The sequence below is a fragment of the Emys orbicularis genome, chromosome 8 (assembly GCF_028017835.1).
Source record: "Emys orbicularis isolate rEmyOrb1 chromosome 8, rEmyOrb1.hap1, whole genome shotgun sequence".
Lineage (NCBI taxonomy): Eukaryota > Metazoa > Chordata > Testudines > Emydidae > Emys > Emys orbicularis.
The window spans coordinates 10,834,125-10,847,034 of record NC_088690.1 but is presented as its reverse complement, the minus strand read 5'-3'; the positions used below and the strand labels follow the sequence as shown (position 1 = coordinate 10,847,034).

Below are 12,910 nucleotides of genomic sequence, written 5' to 3'. Positions count from 1 at the left end.
AACTCTCATCCAGAAGCAGAAGATTCATGAGCACAGGAGTTTTCTCAAGAGTTGGACGCCACAACCATGTAACTCGCTCCCAGCAGAGAACTAAGTTAACATATTGGCTTGTGCAATCTAGATTAGCAGGCGCTGTAGTCTGCCTAAGCAAGGAAAGAAAAGGGGCATCAGGTAATTCAACAACAATGTCTTGCTCAAGGGAAGTAATGACAGGGTTCTTAAATAGTCCCGTGTAGTCATCCTTCAGAATGGACCACTGAAATGAGTTGTAAATAGGAAATCCTCAGCGCTCCAAATGGATACACTGGATCCCATAGTGTAAAGAAAACCACACACCTGGCACCTTTAATGTAGTATTCATACATCTCAAAATTAGGCGCCTTTATACTACACACACTCAATTTTCTATACCCCTGTCTGTGTGCACAAAGGTTGTTCCAGTCACTTCCTAGCGATATATAAAGGAACACTAGCTATTTTCCACAAGAGCCTTGGTGGGTTATTTTCAATTAAAATCAGTTTAATGGATTTCTATAAGCTCTAGCATTTCAGCAGCAAATCAAAAGTGGTCAACAGTTTTTGGATACAGTAAAAAAAGAAAAATAATGTGTTTACATAGCCCATATAGTTTGCTGGTTTCCAAACATTGGTAAGCAATGATGGTTACAATGACCAAATAGCAAAAATCAAAAAGATTCTCTTTTGCGCATGAATCAGTAAGTCTGATTACAAACTTACCAAATCATTTTTACCCCAGATTCTTACTGTTTTTACTCTTCCAAATATTTTTTAACCACACTTGCTATTACAGAAATCAATGCTTTATACTACAATATGTTGATTTTCAATAACTAAATGATTGGTAGTGAAAAAATATGCCGGATATCTGTACAGTCAGTGCAGTTGCAACTTTTAAATGTTCTTCATTCATGCCACTTAACTAGTGGAAGTGCTCTGCAAAACTGAAAGGTTGTTTCCCAGTCTCCTTTCTTTGCTCACTGGGCCAGAAGAGGCATTGGAAGGGCAGTTTGCTCAGCTTGTATGTGTGTGAAAGAAGAAGAGATTTTCATTAACCAAGAGCAACAATCTGCAGAAGGTTGGAGTAGCCATGAGAGTGAAGGGAGTCCTCCCATCTAGTCCGAATGGGAAAAGGGGTGGAGAAGGTGAGAATCCTAAGGGCTTTCTCAAAGTATTGCAGGATCTATCCCAATCCAATAAGCTTTCCTGTTAGTTATCAAATGCAACATGACAATGAATGTAATGCTATTTAAAGCAGCAGCTGCATCAACACGTTCCTCAACAGGTACTACTGGGAGAAGGAAATGACACACAAGAGGGAACATTTCCTCTTTTGTATTGTTGTTTTATTTTGTAGTAAGATCCATGTATTATATAAAATATAACAGGAAAACTGAACAAGTCTATAAAATAAATTGAGTCCAGATGACAAACCACAAGAGCTCCGCTTTTGCGGTTTACGTTGATGTCACTAGAACTCTCATGTACTGATAGCCTTGTATTTTACTGTTATCTAGTGTATGAACCTACGTAGAAAGCTGATATGTCTCAGAATTAAGCTATAGTTAAGATGATAGATGTAGAGAAAAATGGCTTTCCTAAGCCACAGCTGCCCTTGACACAGGTTAACAGTGATGCCAACTATGTTGTAATGCAAGTTACATCAAGCACCTTCAAAGAGCCTCTGACAAAGGGATTCACATTGAGCATTTTGAAGGAAGGTTCAGAAAATACTGCAGTATACCAGTGATACCTCCAAAGTCCTCTGCATGCCTACGGAAGGTTTGTGGTTTTTAATAAGCTACTATAGCCATGATACCAAACCTAGAGGTAGGTTATAGGCAAAGTCAGATAGGCCAAAAAAAATCCCTTCAGAGTCATTGCACAAACTGTCCAGCAGGAAGCTACAGCAATATGATCAATGACCTCTTTCTCTCACATTAAATATCATCAGCAAGACACTCCTAATTTTTAGTGCCCTGGAGAATGACAGTGCCTTGTCAGCTCCTAGTAGCTGTAGTTATGGCACTGGAACAGCTCAAACAAGCTCCTTTAAGCAACAGTATGTTATTGTGCAAAATTAATGCACTGAATTGTTACCAACTGGATGTCCAAGTTCAAAAACTGACTCAACCTAGCTCTTCTGGATGATAGAGAGAACTAATCTCCTCTTAAAATTAGCAAGTAATATTCCTGGGAATTACACCCACATAATCAAAAGGAGAACATACTGCTTAGTCTATGTGAAATGGGTTGAACAAACATCAGTTCTATAATAAGGGACTCGAAATGAAGGCTGATAGAGTTGGCTAAAGTTAAAGGAGGAATAGAGGGAGACAGCGAGAGAGAAAGGAATTTTAAAAAGAAAAATAAGCAAACTCTTCTAGGTCTGATTTTTAAAAATGTTACCATACCAAACAGGCTGTAAATATCCTGTCTTTGGTATCATTTGGAATCAACATGAGGTTGATAGCAAATAGCATGTGAACATTTTCAACATGGAAGAGATACATATTGGCAAGTACAATAGTTAACACAGCAAATTAAACCCAAGTCTTAATGGCAGAATGCCTTGAATTAATGAAATGTGGACAAGTAAGACTTTCACTTTTCACCACTTTCTGTGCACTATTTGGTGGAAATAAAAAGTAACAACTGTAAAGATTTGTTTTACTTCTACTTCTGAGGGCAAAGGGAAGGTTAAATAGAACTGTTCTCCAATTTGTTCTCCACTATATGTACACCCACACCATACACATATGCACATGCACACACCCTCAAACTGCACTGACATTTCTTATTTTTTGACCGAAAAAGTAGATCCTGGGAGTAAGTGCAAAATGCAAAATCAACTGACAGAAAATGCTGAACAAACAGCATAATTAAAATACAAAATATTTATATTACTGAACTATTAACAGGTGATGTTCTCTGTTTCTGTAAAACTTTGGAACCACATAGCTGATTTCTTAAATCTAGTCCATGCCAGCTTCCAGAACTATTAATGATTTAATTCGCTTCATTCTTTGATGCTTCATCAAAGTTTTCTACGAGATCTGAAAGAGATGGAAATATTTAATAGAGTCATTTCCCCAATAACACGGTCTTCATATTTTTTAAAGAAACTATGTAACTTTACCTAAGATACCAAATAGTTATTAATTATACTTAATGATTACATAGTGCTTTTCACCTAGAGATTTCAAAGGACTTTGCAAAAGGGGTATCATTTGCAAAAATGAAGAACTTGAGGCACAGGAAGGTTAAGATCTAAATTTCTAAAACATCCACTAACTTTGGATGCTCAACATAAGATGCCTAGATCTCATTTTCAGAGGCGCTCTTGCTGACTTCACTTGGTCTGGTGAGTGCTTAGCACCTTTTAAAATTAGGATTTAGATGTGAAGTTGGGTAGAAACTTTAGAATAGACCTACAGCCCCTCAAGGTCACAGAGCATGTCAACTCGAGATCGAATTTCAGTCTCCTATCTCTTTATTGCCTTAGATAATAAACTACACTGATGAATAGAGAAGATCATTGTGTTAAAAACACAAATTAAGAGTTTCCAAGAATTTACTCAAAAGAACAAGGCTAAAAACAATGGCACGTGGCTATAAGTTCCCAGTTTAAGATTTTATTTTAAAGAGAATTTTCAGAACCTGACAGTAGGTGGAGCTTAGTATCTCCTATTACAGAAATGAGCATGCATTTAAACAGTCTGATCTGAAAAAATAATCCAATGATTACTACTTAAAATTCATATAGCATTTTGCATCCTGAAGCCACTGTACAAATATTAAATAGCTAATCCTCCCAACCCCCTATAGTATTTATCCTTATTTTACAGATGGTAAGACACAGATAGGTTAAGTGATTTGCCCAAGGCCACATGATAAGTTAGTGTGAAATCTGCAATTCAGGAGTTCCTTATCTCAGTTCCATGATCAGTCCATTATACCAAACTGCCTCTCTAAATGCAAGAGAAATATAACTGCACAAATCTAAATATATATCAGAATGGTAACTAATAATCTCAAATTGAAGAAATAGAATGAGCTAGTAAACCTACCGGGAACATCATCATCTTCTTCATCAATGTCTTCAGATTTTGTTGCTTTGCTATCCAACACTATAAAAAAGTTTTGTACTAAGTATATGTTTTAACACAACAGTTAGTCCCATTTATACAATACTACTCTCTCTCACAAAACAAAAGCCATAATTTATAGGTTAAAACAGGAAGTGGATATCTTCTGATTTCTCTTGGAGGTTACTACTGTAAGGCGAGAACATTCTGAAAAGTACAGCATTCCCATTCAGGGGTCCATAAGAAACCTATCATTCCCCTGTAAATTCTATTTAAATAAAACTACAGCTTTAAGAGTACTGGAGCCCTCGACATACAGCATACTTGTCAAATCTACTCAAAAGTGCGAAAAACTACAGAATAGAACAATTCCTTCTTACCAGTTTTCCTTCCTGCTACTCACAGGAATTCTGTAACATCTTAAGAAGTGTACTAAATGTGGACTGGTCGCAAGGATTTTTAATGTATCAGAATGGGCTCATGTCTCCATTTGAAATTTAGACAAATTGGATTTTTTTTTTCTTTATGGCTACTAGTAACAGAAAATTATTTGGTGTTTCTGTCTTGAATTGAACTCTTGGCTCTTCTAAAACATAGGGGAAATAAGAAAATTAAAATATACATTTAAATTGTCTTGGTTCTCTTGGGGATGGGTAAATTTGTTGGACCTTAAAAAAAGTAGTAGGTATTACCTAGTTCCATTTTACATCTATATATTTTTATGCTTCCTTTAGAGCTTGTTCAAAAATATTTTTAAAAAGTATAAATAAAATTTTTTTGAAATTAAGAATTGGATTTCTCTCTGTTTGAATGAGTGTGGCAGTAAGGACTCTAGTTTCATCAATACACAACATGAAATGAAATACTATAAACTCCAATATGGGAGTTTACAACAATACAGACAATAGCATTGTGCACAAAGTTAAACTAACTACTGTGCATGCTCAGCCTCTGTTTTTAAAGCTTAAGCCTCCAATATTTTAATCAGAGCTGATGAAAAAATATACACTATTGAAAAAGTGACTCCCCATTTCCACCTCTTTTTCCTAAGAAAGAGGATAGATAGCCTAGCAATTGTAAAGCAAGTTCAAAATTGACAGGATTCAAAGAGCATTCCCCCCAATAGAATATTAAATTCAAAACACCAGTTCCTGCCCCCTCCGCCACACATACCCCTTCCAGTAGTCCACTGTGATGCTACAATACAGACTGCATCAAGTGCTGTATATCTTTCAGTAAGACAAAGCCTTTAAACTGTTACCAGTGTATCACAGTTCTAAAGGTTTTACAAAGTGATGAGACACTGGGACATTAAATATGTGCAATGAAAAAAAGGAAAAACGTAATTTAGTTTAATTTTTTAATGATTTGAGAATAAGTTTAAAGTGTATGGCTGCTCTTTCAAGGAAAATGGGAGAAGAGGTGGTGAGGATTGCACCCATTATGGATTTAGAGGGGGAAAACATTTTATATAACACTATGATTACTTCAAAATGAATTCCTTAACAGAAGAAACTGACTCCTATATCCAGGTGAACCTTGAATTACTGTTAGTTTTATGTATTTAAAGCAGCATTTTAGGTAAACATCTCACTACAATAAGTGTTCAATATTAAAGTGTAGCGTTATCAAAGATGTTTAAAAGTATCAATTAACTAGTTTATTCCAACTGTTATAATATGCATCTTCCTCAACAGATTTTATGGCACCAGCATTTTATCTGTATAGCCATCACAAACCTTTTATTCTGCCTATAAAAGTTACTTCAACTCTTGCAGAAATTTCTATCAAGTTAAAAGTTTCAGTTTTGAAATAATAATTTATATCAATCTACCTTTTTTATATTTCAATCTATATTCCTGAAAATAGAAGACATGCTTCATCAAGTCATGAAACCATATACTCAATATTGCAAGGTATTTTAAAACACAGTATAACTGACAAACATGCCTAACTTGTAACTGAAAAAATGTGCCTTTTTTTCAACATAGCTGGGCCTACGTAACAGAGTCTTGAAACAGACAGAAAACAGGCCTTTCATTACATTACTACAATACTGTTAAGTGGATAGCAATATTAAGTGAAGAGCAGAACAGTTTATATCATGGTGATATTGATGAGAATAGAACATGCTTTTGGAATTGATAAAAATCCAACATCTATCAGCAAGCCAAACAGAAAATACATGGAAAGCTAATGATCACAATGTTATAGTTTAGGGGGATTTAAGGTGCCTACTCATATCATAAAGTAGAAAGCATTAAGTCTAATGCAGTGATACACCTCTACCCCGATATAACGCGACCCGATACAACACGAATTCGGATATAACGTGGTAAAGCAGCGCTCCAGGAGGGCGGGGCTGCGCGCTCCAGCGGATCAAAGCAAGTTCGATATAACTAGGTTTCACCTATAACACGGTAAGATTTTTTGGCTCCCGAGGACAGCGTTATATCGGGGTAGAGGTGTACTTAGTTTCAGACACTCTGTGCTAGTTAAGATGTTAGGAAAAGTAGTATAATTAATATAGAAGAAAACTGTATTGCATGAGAAAGTCATCTCTCATTAAGAACAAGTGAAGTTTACTGTGAAAATAGTTTTGGTGATTTATCTGGATTAGTAAAACACAAAGTATTAGGCAAGTATAAAGTTTTCCAGAGGGTCTACATCACACTGGCACTTTGGAAAATTTTACCCCAAACCTTTTCCAAAAGGCGATACAACTTTTTTAAAATCTTCAATAAGATGATCCAAATAGGGACACCCACCTTGTCTTGGGAACTGTTCAGCTAACTTCCTGAGACTTGTTAAACTGTCAGCACCAAGCTGGCTTAAGATTCCCGGGAGCATTTCTGTGATCGGTTTAGCCTCTGCATGACCAGTAATTGCAAAAGTGTTAGCGGAAAGGGAAGCTTGGACCTTGGGGTTGTTGAAATGAATAACTGTTCCATCATCTTTTATCATATTCACCTATTTAAATACAGAACAATTAGTACATTTCATGCATTTCACTAATATACTCTAATAGTTTTGTCTGTACAAATGCTGCAAAACAACACTGTTTATATTAACATTTTTAAATATTCAAGCCTATATTTAGAGAATTTAGAAAAGTCTCTACAATTCTTAGAGAGTAAAAAAAATGAATAAAAAAAGATCGTAATTAGCCAAATCTGTATGGAAATGGAATATAGGTTTATAGCAGAAGGACATGCACATTGAATGGAAATGCAAAATTTGAGAGCTGAAGTTCCTTTATGAAACTAGTATTCAGATAAGCACGTGAGCAAGCAATGGATTACTGTGTTCTATTGTGCTATCATACAGTTAAATTAATTGTTTTGGTTAAAAAGTGACCTGCCAAGGAAAATTTATGTAAATCATCATGCTCCAGAGCATAAGCCAATTACCATCTGGGAAGAGATCAGAGGGAAAAATAAGAGCGTCTCCTACTTCCATGGTAAATACTTGAAAACATAGGCCCAAATACTGCAATACGATGCACACAGATGGACCCCTACAACTGCACAAAGTCCTACTGAAGTCAAAAGGAATCCATGAGAGTGCAGGGATCCATCCATGCACATCACGGGATCCTTAGGCCCCAATTCTGCCAGCACAGACCTCTATGCCCACACAATCACACTGATGTCCCTTTGCATGTTGAGACCTTGACCTTAGGTATGATGAAGATTTTCACTTGCTTCTAAATCATCTGGAATTAGCCACTGTGACTAGATGGACCACTAGTCCATTTCTGCCTCTAAAGAGGAAAAGTATATCTGGGTTTTGTTTTAAACTAGATGGAGAAGGAAAGAACATGAAGGGTATTTTTTTTCTGAAACTGAGAAAGAATAAGTGTAAAATAAGAGTGTTTTGGAAATGTCTTTATTTTAAATAAGGAAAGGAAAGAAAAAGTCCTGGTAAACATAGTCAATTGCAGCATATTTATAACATTGTGTTTTTTTGTTTTATTATAGCCATTCAATTCGTTTTTAACTGAGATGTTCTGGGGAAAAGGCAGAGACTAAGATTAAAAACAAATACTGAAGATTTGAGTGCCTCGGGAATGTTCCTACACAATGAAGATTAATTTAAAATAATTTAGAATTAGACTCTAAACCTGTTTTTAGTCAACAGTCTCAAAGTTGCATGATGTCCTTTATGCCTGGAACTTGTTTCAGATCTCAGTGTGCATGATGATCATTCTTACTTAAACAGTTCACCATTCTTAACCCACCTCATTGATAAGTGCTCTTACACACCCACGCCTCAATCCTGCAAGCTGTCCTGCACAGATAGAGCCCTCTAAAGTCAATGTGGGTCTGGCCAACTTTCAGGAGTGAGGGCCTAGTCATTAAAATGGAAGCTAGCAGTGTCCAGATATCATCCCTTCAGTTTCCCAGAACAGTTTGTATCTGAAGAGTTTTGTCTGTGCATTAAGATTTTAAGCTCTGGGTAAAGGGAAGCAAGGACTGTGTTTATCTTTGAGTTTTGTACAGCACAAAGCACACTAATGGTGCTCAAACAGTCAAAGAAAATTAGGATAATTCATAGTCACTCTATGGGAGGCACTAGGACTCTTGAAGGAGCAGGCCTCCACATACACAATACAAAATTTAAAATTAATCACATGTATTACGTTTCTTCAGACAAATACTGCAATAACATTTAATTTATGGTCACTTCTCTCTACATATTATCTCAGCATTCTCTTCATTTGTACACAATGGCACATGGGAAGATCAACTTTCTCAGGAAGGTCAATGTTAAAATAACTTTGACGTTCCTGTAAAATTTGTATTTTTAAATAAGATATTCTAAAAACATTGAAGAGGTTCCATTACTGTCTTGCATGTGACGAAGTGAGGTTCTTACCCACGAAAGCTTATGCTCCCAATACTTCTGTTAGTCTTAAAGGTGCCACAGGACCCTCTGTTGCTCATTACTGTCTAGTTGGGCCAGTTCCTGCTAACTGGGATCATAACTTATATGTAGAGAGCGAGAATTTAGTGTCTTTGAAAATGTTTAAAAAAAAAATCTGCTCCATGTGATTGTTAATCAATTCTGTTTGTTTCCATGTAACACAATAGTAGTCAAGTCTTGCAATCTAGAAAGAGGTCCACATTATGTTTCTCCTTTAAGTTTTGTACAGCATGAGGCACGCTGTTTTGCTTACCATGTAACTTTAATTTAAGAGTCAGAAAAGTTTAACTGTAATCAAATTCAGACAAACCAATTTTACTAAGAAAAAAAATCATGAGTAGATTTTGTTTTTCAGCCATTCAAAGGTATAGGCAACCAGCCAGTTTCCAATACCAATAGCTTAAAGTAATTAGGCTGCAAATTCCGTTATCATTTACACCAATTATGTAAATCAGGAGTAACTTCACTGAAGTCAGGGAGTTACACCATGTGAGATGAGAATCAGACCCAACTTTTCTTAGCATTTCAACATCTAGCCAGCTGTCATTTTTAAACTGAACGATTTAGACAAGGCAATTAATTTATTATACCACTATACCTCTTCAATTCCAGCAATATTATTTACTGCCAATTTTTTGAGTGAACTCTGAAGTTTTTTGTCATCAGCTGTCGCTGTCCTGTGCACCACCTTCTTCTTTCTGCGAGCTGTACCCTGAAAAAGTCAGACAATGCAAGAAACATTAGTCAGCAACTCTGAAAATCTGACATTGCAGTCACATGTACCATAATATCAACTAACTAATTTAAACAAAAAGGAGTTGCTGAGTACTGCACTTACATTGTCAAAGCTGCTCTGATAATTATCAAGTCTGGGTTGACAACCTGGCCCAGTTTTCTGAAGTTCACAGTAAATGATACAGAGCTGAACAATTCTCTCCAAAAAGATACACTATTCCACAAATTTAAAATCATAATACCCCAGCATGCTCCATCTCTCATTCTCTCAAGAGTATAGAGCAGTCCCATGACCTGAAGTTCTTTTCAGTTTACCCTTTTTAAAATTTTAGTATGTTAGGCTTTACCTGGACAAGTTTGTTTCTAGGGTTTTTTAAGGGTTTCAGTATAAGAGATTTCAAAGGGTTTCAAATGGTTCAGTATACAAGAGTCACACTGGCTTATTTACAACTCGAAGTGTTTTACAGCAAGTTCTCAGTAAGAGGAAACATTTACATTTTCCTTCTTTTTCCCCCCATCTCTCAAGATGTTCTCTTCCTTATTTTCCAAAAGTTATTTTAAGGAAGGCACAAAGTTCATTTTGCCAGAAAGATAATTAATCAATATCTTAAATTTAAGCAAATCTTACAAATATGGCAAGTGTATTTTTCATATTTAATGAAGTTTATATGCTACAAGCTTCTACAAACACAAACACCCTTCTACACTTAGGCGTTAAACTGATGTATATTTAAAAGATGAAGTCACCAAATAAAGTATCCATGTATTGGCAACCAATTGTTTTGGATTTAAAGAAAGAGACTTTTCAGGCTCCAACATGCTATGATCCTGATCATAACAGCAGTATTATTTCAGACCCTTAAAATATACAATGAAAATAAAATATGGCAGGTCTCTCTATGAATTTAATGTTGTTTTCCTCTTACCTTTCCGCCTATTCGGACCTGAGCTTGAAGCTTGGCTAACTTTTCTTGATTCATGATGCTGTGTCTGAAGAATAAGTATGCCGACCATATTAGCATGATGTTAAATTTTAAGTTTATTACACAACAATTTTTATGACACTGCCTTTATTTAAAAATATTATAAATGTTCAAGTTCATAGTAATGTCCTTTAAAATAATATCATAAGCAACAAAAACGTTTGCTAACAAGAGCTAAAGACAATACTATATGTAAGGCATATCATCTAACTCAGTGGTTCTCAACCAGGAGCAGGTTTCAGGGAGGTCTGCCAAAATAAAACCGAGTAGGGCTGGTGTTCAACTCACTGGGGCCTGGGGCTGAAGCCTGAGCCCCCCTGCCTAGGGCTGAAGCCAAAGCTTGAACAACTTAGCTTTGCGGGCCCCCTGTGGCCTGGGGCTCCAGGCAATTGCCCTGCTTGCTACCCCTAATGCCAGCTCTGGCTTTTAATCTACTGGATATGCAGAAAAAGAGTTGTTGTGGAACAGGAAGGCTGTGGAGTTTTTATAGCATGCTGGGGGGGTGGGGGAGTGGAAGAGGGTCTCAGAAAGAAAAAGGTTGAGAACCCCTGATCTAAATGACATATTTTCTTGTGCATGCTATGTTAGCAGAAGGAACGGCATTCTGATACAAACTGACAGAAGCCAGGAAATTCAAAGTCACATTTAACTTATTATCCTAACTTAAATATTAATTTACCATCCTATCAGTCTATTTGTTTCCCCCCCCATTAACTCCAATAAACTTATAATACAGCTGAATGACAAGCAACTCAATTTACTTTCTAAAAGAGCATGCATTTCACAACAGTCATTTCTAAAACTACTGCACTTTATTAAAGTAAAAATGGCAAGGTGACATTGGAAAAGGAAGTCTTTCATAAGACTGCTTTAAAATGTAAGCTTTCGTTGCCATTCCCATGATTAATCTCAAAGAGTTCAATAATATCTCAGTACATTTTTGAATGAATAAATTTTATTAGGTATTCAGGCTATGCAAATACCATTGTCTCACAACACCCTTCACATAATAAAGAGCTATGATATTCAACTCATCCATTATGAAGTTAAAGTGTCCACTGCATAAAATGGGATTACTGTTTTTTTCTTAAAACCAAAACTACCATAATCAGAAGGCGAAAGCACCCAACACCTTCTGTATACAGTAATTTTGGGAGTCATTTAGCTGGTCTGCCCCGGGAAGTCATTAATGTTTCACTGTTTAGTAGGGAGATAAGAAAGAAACCCCTCACAACTTCCATACTGGCAAAGAAAGGCAGAGGCTAGCCTCAGGTGGTACTCTTATGAGGGGAAGGGATTCCAGAGCCTCCAAATACATTAACAGGAAGGAGGCCCTATAATGGACGTGTCCTGAGATAGGCCCCCCGCAAAAAAATCCAGCCCTAGAAAAGAAGGTGGGAGAAAGATGTTCGTTTTCTACAGGAGGGAATTCCCAATCATTTTCAGTGGGAGGGGGGTGCAGAAGAGATCCCCACAATATTAATTGCCCCAGAGGCCTGGAGGGAAGGGGTGTGTGCCCCTGAAAAGGAGAAGGGGACAAAATCCAGCCCTGAGGAGATGGGAAGTGATTATAGCCAAGGGGAGCAGCACCCCCTCCCCACACAATCCAGCACAGGGAAGGTGGGAAGTGATTATAGCCAAGGGGAGCAACACCCCCACCCCACACAATATCCAGTGGGTCCATGCCTTGGAAAGGAGGCGGCCCTCCCAATAGCCAACCCTGGCGCCGATGGGGTCTACGGTCGGGGAGAAGATCCCCTCTCCCACATCCAGCTCTAAGGGAGGGAAAGGTCCCTGCCCCTGGGGCGCCCCCCAAGACCAGCCCTGAGGGGAGGGGGAAACAAGCCGAGCTCCCTTCAGGCAGCGGGCAGGCCCATGCCCCTCACGGCACCGACTGCTCCTCCCCCCGTGCGAGCCGGGCCGCGCCGCGCCGCGCCGCAGAGAGAAGTGGGGGGGATGGGAGGGTCCGGTGCGGGGACGGGGGGATGGAGAAAAGGTGAAGGAGGGGAGGAAATAGAAAGTTCTCACCTGAGTCCGGCAGCCCCTCCGCAGCCAACACGCGGCGAGAACAAGATGGCGGTCACGCCAGGCAGGGAAGGAGACGAGAGGGGCACAGAGAAAGGAGGCCGCGGACCACGGGACCCTGGGCCCCGCCCACTC

The 12,910-nt window shown here is 37.9% G+C and overlaps 1 protein-coding gene across 1 annotated transcript; it reads right to left on the bottom strand.

Annotated features, from left to right (window-relative positions):
- Positions 1-1,342: 1,342 nt before the first annotated feature.
- BTF3L4 (basic transcription factor 3 like 4) lies at positions 1,343-12,859 on the bottom strand. The gene is made up of 6 exons (XM_065408965.1): positions 12,779-12,859; positions 10,694-10,757; positions 9,631-9,744; positions 6,875-7,076; positions 4,089-4,148; positions 1,343-3,074 (listed from the first exon to the last, which is right to left on the bottom strand). Exons 2-6 carry the CDS (start codon positions 10,745-10,747, stop codon positions 3,028-3,030), a joined length of 477 nt encoding a protein of 158 aa, XP_065265037.1. The 5' UTR covers positions 10,748-10,757; positions 12,779-12,859; the 3' UTR covers positions 1,343-3,027.
- Positions 12,860-12,910: the final 51 nt, after the last annotated feature.